The 14,676-nt window shown below is 47.1% G+C and overlaps 3 protein-coding genes across 3 annotated transcripts; 2 read left to right on the plus strand and 1 right to left on the minus strand.

Annotated features, from left to right (window-relative positions):
* The first annotated feature begins 506 nt into the window (after positions 1-506).
* On the plus strand, positions 507-2,283 carry LOC125974165 (kazal-type serine protease inhibitor domain-containing protein 1). Its single transcript, XM_049729095.2, has 4 exons — positions 507-1,224; positions 1,318-1,523; positions 1,687-1,834; positions 1,954-2,283. Exons 1-4 carry the CDS (start codon positions 723-725, stop codon positions 2,031-2,033), a joined length of 936 nt encoding a protein of 311 aa, XP_049585052.1. The 5' UTR covers positions 507-722; the 3' UTR covers positions 2,034-2,283.
* Positions 2,284-2,404: 121 nt separating this feature from the next.
* dok2 (docking protein 2) lies at positions 2,405-5,947 on the plus strand. The gene is made up of 7 exons (XM_049729094.2): positions 2,405-2,619; positions 3,645-3,773; positions 3,861-4,031; positions 4,247-4,352; positions 4,646-4,824; positions 4,923-5,156; positions 5,241-5,947. The coding sequence occupies exons 1-7, from the start codon at positions 2,560-2,562 to the stop codon at positions 5,691-5,693; spliced, it is 1,332 nt and encodes a 443-aa protein (XP_049585051.1). The 5' UTR covers positions 2,405-2,559; the 3' UTR covers positions 5,694-5,947.
* Positions 5,948-6,348: 401 nt separating this feature from the next.
* On the minus strand, positions 6,349-7,849 carry LOC125974166 (trace amine-associated receptor 13c-like). Its single transcript, XM_068651514.1, is given in 1 exon segment — positions 6,349-7,849. A coding segment is annotated over 1 exon segment (1,044 nt). The 5' UTR covers positions 7,649-7,849; the 3' UTR covers positions 6,349-6,604.
* Positions 7,850-14,676: the final 6,827 nt, after the last annotated feature.

The following is a 14,676-nucleotide window of genomic DNA, read 5'->3' on the forward strand; positions in this document are numbered from 1 at the left end:
AATCTAAAAGGGGGGAAAATGTGTTTTTTTTTGTCATCATGTGTGGGTGGAGTTTGGTAGGCAGCGGCATGCCACAAACCAACACAAACCTAACATTTGTGCTATTTGCAGACCAGTCACACTTAAATCCGAAAGAGGTCGAGGGTTAGGAAACTGAAAAGACCGCACCATGCCATTCTCTTTTTTTGGAGGAGTTGCAGAAAAAAGAACAAAGTGTCTCGCCATTGCCTCAGAATTACTGGAACCCTCCTAGAATAGACACTTTCCTTTCAATTTTTTTTTTTCATCTAGGTGGTCTGCAGACCTGATGAGTGCAACAGCTGTTGGTGTCTGGATTTCTTTGTGAATAGGGGGACAGTGAACTACAGTACGGCTAAAACAAAGAAAGGGACAAAAGGTACACTAATTTTATTTTTGGGGAGCAGTTTGGACTTTTCTTTTTTATGCATTATGCTATTTTAAAATATCGCTGGAAAAAAAGTGACAAGGATCCAAAACACACTTCCAGTTATGCTTTTACTTTAAAGGAACAAACAGGAAGTGTTTGTGTTATTATGGCTCGGTGACACACGTGCAGTTGGAAGCAGCGCGAGCGGCTCAGATGGTTTCAACTTGAGAAGAACAAAACAAAAGTTACTGTTTCTTCTTCTGACATTTTGCGTCTCGTAACGTCCGTTTTGTGTCTGACGGAAGACTTTTGGTAGGGCAGAGTTAGAGCAGCCATGTTTCTGCCAGTTGTGATTTTGGTCCTGGTTCTCTGTCCGAACCCACATCTGTGCCGGTCCCTTGAAAACCAGCCTTCCAGCCCTCCGCCCACCGCCATCACCAATGCGACGACCGCTCCTGCGGGCTGCGCCCCTTGCCAAGCCGACTTATGCCCGCCGACTCTTGGCTGTCGGGCCGGCGTGGTCAAGGACCGTTGCGGCTGCTGCTTGGAGTGTGCCAACCTGGAGGGGCAAGCCTGCGACCCAGGAGGTACCAATGTCCGATTTGGACTCTGCGGCGCCGGTCTGCGTTGCCAGGTGGATCCCAGACCTGCTGGATGGAGACGGGGCCACGAGGAGGAGGAGGAGGAGGAGGAAGAAGAGCAAGTGTGCGTCTGCGAGGAACGCGAGGCGGTGTGTGGAAGTGACGGAGTGACGTATGCAAACATGTGCCACTTCAAAGAGGTTGCATTCTCGGATCCCAAACTGCACACCAGGGGGAGTGGTCCCTGCAAGACTGGTATGTAGAGCACATGCACACATGTCTCACAAATGCACAACACACACACACCCATAAACAGACTCAACCCTAACCCCCCCTCCCTTTCCATAGTTCCAGTGATCAAAGTGGGCCCAAAAAGTCAAGTGAATGGGAGCGGCAGCCATCTTGTTTTCCTGTGTGAGGTATTCGCCTTCCCGATGGCGGCGGTGGAATGGCGTAAGGACAAACGAAGTGGTGGCGACAAACTGGATGAGGACGAAGGAGACAACCACAATGACATCGTTCTGCCCGGAGACGACCCACACATTTCTGTGCAGGTGACACGTGCATGCATGACACTACAAAAAAATAAAGCATAACAAATACCAGGAAAATTAATGAAATGTTTGCCTCGCATAGAAGAATGTTATCTTAGATTTTTATTTGGCATGAACGCGAGGAATAAATTTGGGGCTAGCCTTCCTTGATGTGCATCTCCAGAGTCGCGGCGGTCCTCAACAATTTGAACTCTCCAGTTGGCTGCAGATTGAAGGGGCGGAGCCTCAAGACTCCGGAACTTATCACTGCATAGCCCGCAACAGACTTGGCTCTGTCTCTGCCTCTGCTGCGCTGGGGGTCCTGCCAGCAGGTGAGGATAACACTCACCACTTGATTCAATGCTTTTTTCTGATCGACCGCCCAATATATTGCTCTGATTGGTCGCACAATGATACTTCTCTCCTGATTGGTCATGTTTTTGTTCTTCAGAGGAACTGTCATCCTACTTGGCCAATCACGTATCTGTCATGAAACAGCTGAGTGACGCCCTGGACTACGACCTCTATTGATGATGATGACTATGATGTCGACGTCTGCTCCTCTGGCCCACCGTTGGCTGAGGTTGGATAGTTTACATAGAGAAAGATAAACTGTAAAGATACAAAGATAGATGAGGCTAAAACGTGTGCTGATGTGTATTTTTAACAGCAACGTGATTGGCGGTCTGTAAAGAGGCGGTGCTTCCGCATCAAATCCAAGCGATACAAAACATATCGAAACAAAATAAAAATAAAACAACTGTTACATACTTAAGTCAAACTGAAGAGTGTCTTGTTGCTTTGCTATAATAAGAGCAACTACATCGAATTCATCTTCTGTACTACGTAGGCAGTGTGTGAGTGTGCGTTTTAAGAAACGTACAAGAGGAAGTTGTCTCAATGTCATCTGTCAAGCTGATACTGCAGAAGAGAAGAAGAAGTGACAATAAGAACACAAGAACAGGAAGTTGAAGCCACAAACGTCAGCACGAAAGGGGGGACGACACACACAAAAAGACGAGACGTGGATTAAGACAACAACGAGGGCGACGTGAGCATGGACGAGGACTTAAAGAAAGAAGGAAAGGTTTACCTTCAGCACCACAGGTTTGGAAAGGTAATGCACACTAATTTAAACCCAATGCTAACATGGAAACAACCAACACACCCATATAAATTAAATTATCATCGATAACCTTGTGGTTAGCACATTTCCTTCCAAGGTATAAGGTTTGGGGTTTGAATCTCAACTGCGGCCGTTCCGTGTTGAGATTTTCTCTATTTCTTAGCATGTTAGCTTAATCCAAGACCAACAAGTCTCTAAAGATGTGATCGGGAATCTAAAGGTGCTTTTTTTTTGTCACTTGTTCACTGGTGACCATCCAGTCACTTGATTGTTCAGTGCTGAGGCTAAGTACAAAAGCTGCTCCTAATAGTGATATTTGAAGGTTGACAAATTGTGTATTGTGTTACATGGATTGTGTCTGCTTCACTTGGTTAACAAGATTCATCTTGTCATCTTAATGTACGTAATGACATTTTTTAGTTTTTCGATATACCTTTATATTTCCCGATAAAATGCTGTCTTTGCTTTGATTTAAAAAATTGGTTGGTCTTGAATGAGCGCTAGGTCTAGTCTCATATCAAGTATATATGTCAGCCATGCTAGTTCTGATTATCATTCTACCTCTCTGCCTTATGGGATTCCACTAGGTTCAATTCTAGAGCTCCTGCTGTTTTCTCTGGCTTTCATCTTGAGAAAGCATGGAGTTTCCCGTTCTTTACTCCGTGTTTGGCAGTCAGATTGAAATGTCCCTTAAGAAGAGAACTGCATTCTACTTCCAACGACTTTTAATAGTTTGGAAAACATGAGTTCTGTAATTGCCTTGAACTCCTTAAGTTTAAGCAAAACCCAAGACAAGTGTTGGTGTTGTGGTTGGGTAATCCAGTGGCCTTCCAAACTTAGTTTAATAGTGTTGCGGAAGTTAAGTTCTTCCTTTTCTTACAGTCACACTTTGAAAGTTTCATTTTTACTTCTAATTCAAACCGAAAAAAAAAAGTAAGCATCTCCAACACAGCTAACCATGACTGCAAGCATTTTGCATGATGAAGAAACGTTTAAACTTGTGCATGTGTGTGCAGAAGTGGAAAAGTATGTGGGGGATGCTTTTCCGAGAAAGTTCTTCTTCCATTTCCCGTATGGAATTGTGGGAAATTAAAGACGGCGGCAGCGGCGAGAAGAAGCAAAGAAGTGGACGCAAACACACCAAGGTCTGTCCTTTTGTCTGACAATCTGTCTTGTCACGGTGCCACGTTCCATTATTAATAACATCGTAGCATCCATCGTCCACCCCTCAGGTGATCCGTCTGTCCGACCTGGTCCAAGTGAGCACCAATGTCCATGTGGAGGGATGTCCTGCGGACTCCGCCCCTTTTCTGCTCCAGACAGTCGACAGGGTTGTAGTGCTGGCGGCCCGTACTGACCACGTCAGCGACTGGGCCATGACACTGTGCCAGCTCGCCTTTCCCGTACGCACACAACTGCAATTCCACATTTACCAGGATAAACATCCCGTTTAATCACATAATTCATATTTTCAGCCCCAGAGTCACCTACAGTACCGTGAAAACGTATCCCCCCCCCCCCCCCCCCCCCCCCTAAAGTGGCGTAAAAAAACAAGAAGGGGCATCTACTCGGTATGATTGAGCATACATTTTCAAAATCTTACCTACCCTCCATGCAGGTGAGCTGGGAGGAGTCTCACAAAAGCAGAGGCAGACAACAAGAACAAAGAGAAGACCAAGAAGGGATGGAGGACAATGTTTTGTACAGCAGCACCACCAGCACAGGTACTAAGTTTGCACGGGTGTGTGTCTGTGTGTGCATGCATCTGTGTAAGAGAGAGCAAGGTTTAGCCTCAAAGTATGCAACAGGAAATGAGTTCTCCAGACGAATAAAGCCAACTTTTTTTTTCAGTTGAAGGCAGATGTGGAGATGTGTTATTTTTAGACGTCTGTCAGTCATGCAATAGGTCACACAGGAAATGAGCTACTCACACAGGAAGTCAACAAAGTAACTGTGCTAGCGACAACAGTTCATTGACGCACTAACAGGGTTTGTGTGTATGTGTGTGTGTCTCCAGCGTCTCTAAGCCGTGACTTCAAGGTACATGTGCGTAGTACTGCATCATCTGAACGTTGCAATTTAAAAGGCAATGGCATCCTAAGAGCGGGCGAGGATGCCATCTACCTACTGGACAATCAAGGCGTTGCACTGATGTCTTGGCCATACAAATTACTTCGCCGCTTTGGACGGGATAAGGTTGCATGCACGCACATGAATAATTGTACACACACACACACACACACAGTGGTGATGACTCTTGTGGGTCTTTGTGTGCACGTGTGCGTTTATTTCAGAGCTGTTTCTCAGTGGAGGCGGGTCGTCGTTGTGAATCCGGTGAAGGCAATTTTGAGTTTGACACCAAAGAAGGTCACACCATATTCCAGGCAGTGGAAGCGGCCATTAGCATTCACCGTACCCTTCAAACATCCGGAAGCAGGCCAATGAGGGGGGATCCCTCCCGGAAGGTCAACCTACCACCATTACCGCCCACGCCGCACACCTACGACTGGCCTTTTGCAGGTGCTCAGGTCAGTACGTGAGTCATAAAATGATATCGCAACCATATCGTACCGGGTGTTTATGTTGAAATTTGCTCCTGATTGGTGTTTCAGGTGGACATGGCCTTGGCGCAGACAGTGGCAGGGGTCAGTGGGTTGACGTTGGGCACCACCTCTGCAAGAAGGTCTCCCGTCATCCCTAGGCAGCCAGCCGTGGACTTTACTTACTCACGGGTGTCCTTTCCTGCAACGCCCCCTGGGACACCGCCAAGTACGACATCCGCCAGTCAACAGGACGGCGAGTACTCAGAGGTGACGCTAAACTCGATCCGCCTCCAAGATGAAGCCCTGGAGGCTTGTGCTACTGCGTCACCCTACAGGAAAATGGATCACATTTACGATGAGCCACGAGTTGAAGACCTGCGAGCTCCGCCGTCTGAATACGACTTCCCTGAGGAGTTAAAAGGAGATGCGTGGAGGGTCATGGCTGTCCCCGCTGATCCTTTCTATGCCACCCCTAAACGGAAAGACAGGGCCCTTCCTGTTGCAGTGCCGGACGTGCCGTAAAAAGTTAATGAGACGGCGGCGTGTCAATGACTATGTCACTGTTAGTCACATTTATGGCAGCCCATAAATGATATTAAAAAAAAATAGAAAAAACAACAACACAAAACACCTAATAGTGGGCCATAAAATGAAAAGTAAATGGTCACCGGGCCGCAAGCTTGAGACCCCAGCTCTACCCTATTGCACTTCCTACGTATATACGACAAAGAGTAATGATATAATTAAGTATAAAATAAACAATTAAACTTTCTGCATCATGATTTCATGGTTTATTTTGATGGCTAATAATAATATGGAAATCCAATCAAAGTTTAATATGCATCTCATGAGACATTACATAACCTGTCTTGTATCATAAAATACAATAGTTTATTGTATGTCTAATAAAGTATGTGTTTAATTAGAATGAACACAACCATGACACAATTTAAGGAAAACTCCAATCGAAATACTATACAGTCAACATTGTGTCTGTACAATTAATTGAAACAAATTAAGCTCATCAATGAAAAAAAATCTATTGTATACTCATTTGGCTCCAGACCATTTTATAAAGCCCACCAGCTAGATAAATAAATGAATATGAGGCAAATGCAAAAAAACGGACGCTTCTCTTAAAATGCAACAGAATGGAAACCAAATTATTGATGCTATAGTGTTTATTTTTTTTTACAATAGTCATCAGAAGTCATTTTTCAAGAATGTCTTTGCAGCAATTTACAACAGACAAAACATTGAACCCACTCATTCAAATGAAAGCTGAGATTAGACTTAGATGAGTGCATCAGGCAAAATCCCTTTTTAATGTTTCTGTAATGACGACTAAACAAGGAAATATTTAGAAGGTCTTTGAAGAAGAACAATTATGTTCTTAATGCTAAAATGTGATGAAGAGCCCAACTACAATCCCGCTAGAGTATGTTGGCATCCCTGCAACCAGGTTTAAAGATCTGAAGTGTGACGATGAGTTTGATGCTCTTACGGAACCACGGGTAGAAGAGAGCATAGACGATGGGGTTCAGGCAGGAGTTAAAGTGGGTCAGCCAGGTCTCGAAGGCGGCCGAGGTGGCGTTCACTGATGTGTCCTCGCCTGCCAAGGTGGGCACGTAATAGGGAATGAAACAAATGAGGAAAACCACCACCACGATACCCAGAGTCCGGGCTGCCTTCAATTCGCTCTTCTTCACCATGCGCTGGACATTGACGGCAGCCACACGTGATTGCAGTCCGCGCGCTTGACGGATGGCGATTGCAAAGACTCTCAAGTAGAGCATGAGGATGACAAAGATGGGCAAGATAAAGGTGCAAACCAGGTCCACCGTGCCCGCCATGTTGCTGATGATGACTATGCACTCCCCCAGGCAGGAGATGGACTTACCAGGCTCGTTCAGGTGGTCGTGGAGTAGCAACAGCCGGTAGATTACAGAGCAGAGCCAGCAGAGGCCCACGCCGACCTGCGCCCTCCTTTTGGTGACCTGGTTCGGGTAGGAGAGCGGCTCGCTGATGGCCATGTAGCGGTCCGCCGAGATAAGTACCATGTTGGCCACTGAGGATGAAGTAATGATGTAGTCGCCCACATAGTACAGCATGCACACCATGTCGCCTAGGAACCAGCACGCCTCGATGTAGATAATCTCCACGGGCATGAGCAGGAGGCCCACCAGGAGGTCGGAGACAGACAAAGACAGTAGGAGGAGGTTGGTGGGTGTGTGCAGCTGTCTGGAGAGAGCACAGCAACATCATGAGGTCTGCGTCCACTGTGAACAAACAACAAAAGAAGCGTGCCTGAAGTAGGAGATGGCAACGATGACAAGCAGGTTGAGAGCCACAGTGAGGAACGAGACAAGGGATAGCAGCACGTAGATCAGCATGGCATGGCCGGGCGGCTGCTTGGGTGTCCTGCATGAAGCGTTAGACTGCGGGTAGCAGAGTTCCGGCAACTCGCCGCTTTCCATCGCTGACTGTAGAAAGCAGAAGGAATGAGCAGGTGGAGCCGCTCTTTGGACACGTCTCTCTTCGGCGTCTTCGTTTTATTCATGTCAGGAAGCCCACGTGGTGGCATTTGCTCCGCTGATTGACAGATGAAGCCCCACCCACTTCACCTTGCCTTACGTTCACTCTGATTTTATTTTTCATTGTATGTTCAATCACTTCATGCAAATCCTCAATCATACTGTGTAAAAGCCTGTTGCCCAAACAAACAACATGTGATATCTTAACAGCGGAGTTAATTGGGCTGGCTGGCTGGCTGGCTGGCTGGATGGATGGATGGATGGATGGATGGATGGATGGATGGATGGATGGATGGATGGATGGATGGATGTTATCATATGCAGGTGCCACCGGAAAAAAACTTGTTTGGACCCGTTTGAAAATCATTTATTTGATATGACTCAAGAATTGTCTCTGTGCAACGGTGTGGTGTTTCTTAACAACTGAATTGAAAATGAGTCCACGGGAGCACAGCAACGGCCGCAGAATTTTTGCAAGAACAATTCATTTTAGGATGAACTATCGATACAAATATTTTCATTTGATTGAAGGCAATGGCGTTGACCACTCGACCAGAGCCTGCTCGGAAACAAAAGGAGATTTGGTCCTATTGATAGGGTATCCATCCAAACATGTTGGGTGTTCAAAGTTTCAACGGATAGTCCGAAGCAACCCTTTCCACAGTAGTCACCATGACAGGCGACCACCTGGCGGCGTCAGTGTGCGGAGCGCCGTTGGACGATCAGGACAAGAAGATTTGAATCGACGGCTGTGACGTCAGGGCTTTAGGTCAATTGAAGACAGGTGTGCTCGCTCAAGGGGAGTTATCATATGCAGGTGCCACCGAGCGCGTGGCGGCGGCGGCGGCGGACGGTTTCTCAGGTAAGCGAGCATGCTAGCAAATGTTTGTCGTCTCCTGCCGTTTTTCCCGACGGACGCAGTGTTTGTTGCATGATTGGCACGCTTTGTTGCCTTTTCTCACAAGCCTTTATTTATTTATTTATTTATTTATTTATTTAGTTAGTTAGTTAGTTAGTTAGTTAGTTTGTCGCAGGATCGTCGTACTCTCGTGACTCGGCCACGTCACGTCCACCGCGACGGTGGGCCTGGAGGTAAATTGTAGGCCGCCGGCCATTTAGCCCGTGAGCAAATGTTTGCAGTTTCTTACGATGCCATTTATTATTTCTTGCAGTTTTTTCGCTGTCTAGGGAGTGCTTGAGGTTTCGGCACGGCACGCCACAATCCACTTTGCGTCGCATCGTTGCGCATTTTGGTGGCGTTTTAAATGTTTTTCGCGGTTGTCTTTTTTAATGCTGGCCAGCATTTTTTCATTCGTCTGTCTGTAGAAGGTTCGTAAATGACGCCGCCGATATGCGCGTGTTTGTCTGACTATAGGAAATGTTAGTTTGACTCTAGTCAACTAAACCATTTTTTATGATTTTATATTATCCGTGTCATGCAAAATGCTGGTGAATGCAACGTATGTTAGGTGATGTCCAAATCGGACCAAATCCATTCAAAGATGGCGCCCGCCCGCTCGTTCCGTTACGCAACAAACATTTGCGCGGATTATTTTCTCCCGTTTTGGACGCCGCCAACCTGGATCATCTGTCCAATGTGAGGTGAGTTGTAGATGATGAAATTAAAATATGAATTATAATCTTTAATAATTTTTGTAATTTACCACAATGTAATGATTATATATTTTAAAACTCTACTTAGAATGTATAAAATTAAAATATTAACTATAATTTTGATAAATTATCATAACTTGCTACAATATAATTTTTTTTTTCAAATGTAAAACTCCTAGTATGTATAATTGTTGGTAAAAAAAAATCATGCCATTGGCACTCTACTCAATGTCTATTTTTGTTGCAATAATTTGCTTGTCTTTTGTAGCACTAAAAAAGGCCGCCCAGCCAGCAAGCAGGAGGCTCTTGAAGGAGCCCTTTCAGTGATGTTGAGGACACTGAGGAAGAGCAGTCCTAAATCAGGTGAAAACCTGTTTTTGTCAAGTTTCAGCTTCCCAACACACAATGGTTGTTGAGTTTTAGCTTCCCAGCACACAATTAATGTCTGTGTTTTTGTAGGCTGCAAGAGGAGCCGAATGGGATGAGTATAATTCCCCATGAAAAGGCGCAATGGCCTATCCAAAGGCGCAATGGCCTATCCAAAGGCGCAATGGCCTATCCAAAGGAGCAATGGCCTATCCAAAGGAGCAATGGCCATATCCAAAGGAGCAATGGCCATATCCAAAGGAGCAATGGCCATATCCAAAGGAGCAATGGCCATATCCAAAGGAGCAATGCCATATCCAAAGGAGCAATGCCATATCCAAAGGAGCAATGCCATATCCAAAGGAGCAATGCCATATCCAAAGGAGCATTGCCATATCCAAAGGAGCAATGCCATATCCAAAGGAGCAATGCCATATCCAAAGGAGCAATGCCATATCCAAAGGAGCAATGCCATATCCAAAGGAGCAATGCCATATCCAAAAGAGCAATGCCATATCAAGTCAAGAATCAAGCAGCACGCTGCAAAAGTCAACATGTGCGGATCATGTGCCCAGGAGGGGCAGTGTGGTTGCCTTTGGTTATGGGTACCCGACGGAAAGGTTGCAGGTGTGGACAGTGTTTGGGGGTCTGACGGTTGCTCTTGCTTAAGAGGTTGTGGCTTATCTGGATCCAGCGGTGTCTTGCGCTTGGTTGCCATTGACGGCTCACTTGGGGGAGGACGTGGTGACTTGGATGGAGACAAAACTGAACTTTGATGTCCAAGCTTGCCATATGACTTGTACCATTTTGTGTCTTTTTCTAACCTGCCACTGTCGTGCTTGCTGCGTTCCTTGTTCTCCCCCATCGGTGTAGGGCGCCGTTGGAGCGAGCCGATCCCGAATGTCCAATTTTGCAATTTGACTCGTACCGTTTTGTCTTTTTCTAACCTGCCACTGTTGCACTTCATCTAACCCTAACCTACCACCACTGTGGTACTTGCGTTCTTTGTTCTCCCCTAGGTGTAGGACAGCATTGGAGCGAGACGGTAACATTTTGTCTTTTTCTAACCTACCACTGTCGTGGTTGATCTAAGCTGTGTGTCCTTTGTTCTCTAGGCGTAGGGGGCGGTGTTTGGGCGAGCCGGTCCACGAGGAAGACATAATGATGCGAGCAGCGCCCAACTCATTGCATGTTCTGCCATTTGCAGGCCGGACGCGAAAGGGAGGCGGGGCGCATGGCCCGATCCGACCAGGCGATGCTCACCAATCGTAGCTAGCCGCTGTGATCAAGTAAGCAAGTGACCGACAACTTGGGGTGCTCTTTGTGTTTCTAACATTTGTTTCTGTTTCTGTAGATGGCGACCGGGATGTGACACGATCTGATCAGAGGTGAACGGACGGCTGTGGCATCACTCTGAAGTTGCCGAGTTCTGAGGGAGACCCGCTTCCCTGGAGGCGTTGACCTGCGCAGCTTCAAGGTGCGAAATGGATTTTTTTTTTTTTTTATATATAATTACACCAACGGTCTCCCAATGTCTGAGGGCTGCATACTGAAACAAATTCAGAATTCTTTGATGCAAATTCATTAAATCAATCACGAAATGTTGCCATTGATATTTAGTGCTACAAAGCAGTGTCGTGTTCAGTCGTGTGATGTTGATCAAGTTGCTTCGAGGCTGCCATTTGGACCCCAATGGTGACGTGTGTAGGGCTGCACGTGTATTGGAAAACTGCCATATGGTGGTCTAGGTTATTGGCATGCACTTTAAGACAGCAAAGATTTTTGTTTTTCATGTCTGAAATGAAACATGTTTTCTTGCCTAACTATTTGTAATGAGTTAAGACGATAAGTCATTGATGTAAGTTAAAGTTAACTCATCTATCTGATCTCATTGCGATCAAATAGTTAACCTTTGTGCTTGTCTTGCAAGGTGGAAGAGACGATGTATGAAACGAAGAGCCGGTGGACGGAGGCCACCAGACCCGCGATTGGTGAGCGGGTTGCAAAGGAAGGAATCACCCAAAGAAAGCAGTGCCAAGTGTTGAAGAGGAGCCTGATGCATGACTGGCCAAGGCTGGCCAGAGGCGGTGACATGGCAATCCAATCTGCAAGCGTAGTGGACACACTTGTTGGTTCTAATTTGAGTTCTTTATTTTTCTGCCTTTCAGCTGGCAGCGGATGGGGCGAGCGCCAGCCTGCACCGAGACGGACTGGGCTGCACCCACAAGACCAGGGAGGGGGTAGGTAATGAGTACGTCGACAGAAGTGAACCGCATGCAACTGAATGCTGTTTGTCTCTTTGCACTTGAAAGATGAGTCCAACACCGGCCGGAGCAGAACTGGACCTTGGCCCGTGACGAGCGGCCCACACGAGACTGATGGGTGCAGATGCAGCCAGCGTTTCGGGGGAGTATGACTTTGTTTTTTCTTTTGTGCTTTCCCTGCCCCTGTCTGTTTGAATAGGGTAACTAGTAGCACGCACGGGCATTTGGGTTGCTGTGACCCTCTAGATACGAATCGGCAAAGTAGGCACCCCCTGCCCCCCCCCCCCCCCCCCCTCTCTCTCTCTCTCTCTCTCTCTCTCTCTCTCTCTCTCTCTCTCTCTCTCTCTCCCCCCCCCCAACGTGCCCGGCAGTACCTGCATGGCCTGGTGCACTCAGGGTGGAACGTGCTTATACTTTGCCCTTTGTGGAATACCAGGGTATAATGTCTGCCAGACTGGGTCCTGGTGTCGAGGACAAGGAGATTCTCCGTGACGTCACGTTTTCCTTTTTTCCCCCCTCTCGGGGCCAAGCCAGCTCTACTCAGGGGGGGAACTGGCCGGTTGCGCTTAAGTGCGCACCAAAGCCTCTTCTCATCTCTCGCTCTCTCCCTCCCTCCCTCCCTTTTTGTAAGGGGTTAAACATTTCATGACCCGGATCGCTCCAATGCGGGAGGACCGTATGAGACATGCGTTAGCCCGTGCGTTCCGCTTATCTGATTCAAATGTACGTTAGTCAAGGTTGGGGGGGGTGCTAGTGGAATTTTTCCCCTTGCCAAAACCACCACAATATGTCTGCCTTTCAGGATTGCTGGGGCAGTGGATTGGACGAGTGCCTGCACAGAGAGGGACTGGACAGGACCGCGAGACCAGAGGGTAATAATAAAAAATCTTTAATTGTCGAGCACCTTTCATACAAGAAATGCAGCTCAAAGCACTTTACAACAAAGAAAGCAATTATAAGCATTCAATTCTTCATATAGGAACAGACATAAAAAGAAAACAAAAACATTCATGTATGCATACGCAATTAATAAAGGGAGCTTAAAATAGGAGCAAGCTTTAATAGATGGGTAATGAGTATGTCCACAGAAGCGAACCGCATGCAACAGAGTGACGTTTTTCTTTTTGCAGTGGCACGAGGCGGAGGATGAGTCCACACGTCGAATACCGGCCGGGCGGGAAGGAGTCAACCGTCGGCTGACCTTCGCCCGTGATGGGCGGCCGACACGACACGACACGAGACGGACGGGTGCGGATGCGGCGAGGGCGAAGCGCCCAGCCAGCATTTAAGGAGAGTGTGTGGTGTGTGTGTGGGATGTGGTGTATGTGTGTGTATGTGTGGTGTATGTGCGTGTGTTGTGTGTGTGGTGTGTGTGTGTGGTTGTGGGTGTTGTGTGTGTGTGTGGTCTATGTCTGTGGTGTGTGTGGTTGTGGGTGTTGTGTGTGTGTGTGTGTGGTCTATGTCTGTGTGGTGTGTGTTCTGTGTGCTGTTCTGCGTTCTGTTCTGTGTGGTGTGTGTGTGGTCTATATGTGTGTGGTCTGTTTGTGTGTGGTGTGTGTGTGTGTGTGTGGTCTGTCTGTGTGGTGTGGTTGTGTGTGGTGTGTGTGGTCTATGTCTGTGTGTGTGTGTTCTGTCTGTGTGTGTTCTGTGTGTGTGTGTCTGTTCTGTTTTCTGTGTGTGTGTCTGTTCTGTGTTCTGTGTGTGTGTCTGTTCTGTGTTCTGTGTCTGTTCTGTGTCTGTTCTGTGTCTGTTCTGTTCTGTGTTCTGTTCTATATGTGTGTGGTCTGTTTGTGTGCTGTGTGGTGTGTGCTGTGTGGTCTATGTCTGTGTGGTTGTCTGGTGTGTGTGTGTGTGTGTGGTCTGTCTGTGGTGTGGTTTTGTGTGTGGTGTGTGTGTGTGGTCTATGTCTGTGTGTGGTCTGTCTGTGTGGTCTGTCTGTGTGGTGTGGTTTTGTGTGTGCTGTGTGTGTGTGGTGTGTTGTGTGTGGTGTGTTGTGTGTGGTGTGTTGTGTGTGGTGTGTTCTGTGTGTGTAGTCTGTGTTGTGTGTGTGTGTGTGGTCTATGTCTGTGTGGTGTGGTTTTGTGTGTGGTGTGTGCTGTGTGTGGTGTGTGGTCTGTCTGTGTGTGGTGTGTGTGTGTGTGTGGTCTATGTCTGTGTGGTGTGGTTTTGTGTGCTGTGTGTGTGGTCTGTGTTGTGTGTGGTGTGTGTGTGTGTGGTCTATGTCTGTGTGGTGTGTTGTGTGTGTGGTTGTGTGTGGTCTGTGTGTGTTCTGTCTGTGTGTGTTCTGTCTGTGTGTGTTGTCTGTGTTGTGTGTGGTGTGTGTGTGTGGTCTGTGTGGTGTGGTTTTGTGTGTATTGTGTGTGGTCTGTCTGTGTGGTGTGGTTTTGTGTGTGGTGTGTGCTGTGTGTGTTGTCTGTGTTGTGTGTGGTGTGTGTGTGTGTGTGTGTGGTCTATGTCTGTGTGTGGTTGGTGTGGTTTTGTGTGTGGTGTGTTGTGTGTGTGTGGTCTGTGTTGTGTGTGGTGTGTGTGTGTGTGGTCTATGTCTGTGTGGTGTGTTGTGTGTGTGGTTGTGTGTGGTCTGTGTGTGTTCTGTCTGTGTGTGTTCTGTCTGTGTGTGTTGTCTGTGTTGTGTGTGGTGTGTGTGTGTGGTCTGTGTGGTGTGGTTTTGTGTGTATTGTGTGTGGTCTGTCTGTGTGGTGTGGTTTTGTGTGTGGTGTGTGCTGTGTG

The sequence above is a fragment of the Syngnathus scovelli genome, chromosome 8 (genome assembly GCF_024217435.2).
Source record: "Syngnathus scovelli strain Florida chromosome 8, RoL_Ssco_1.2, whole genome shotgun sequence".
In the NCBI taxonomy this organism is placed as follows: Eukaryota; Metazoa; Chordata; class Actinopteri; order Syngnathiformes; family Syngnathidae; genus Syngnathus; species Syngnathus scovelli.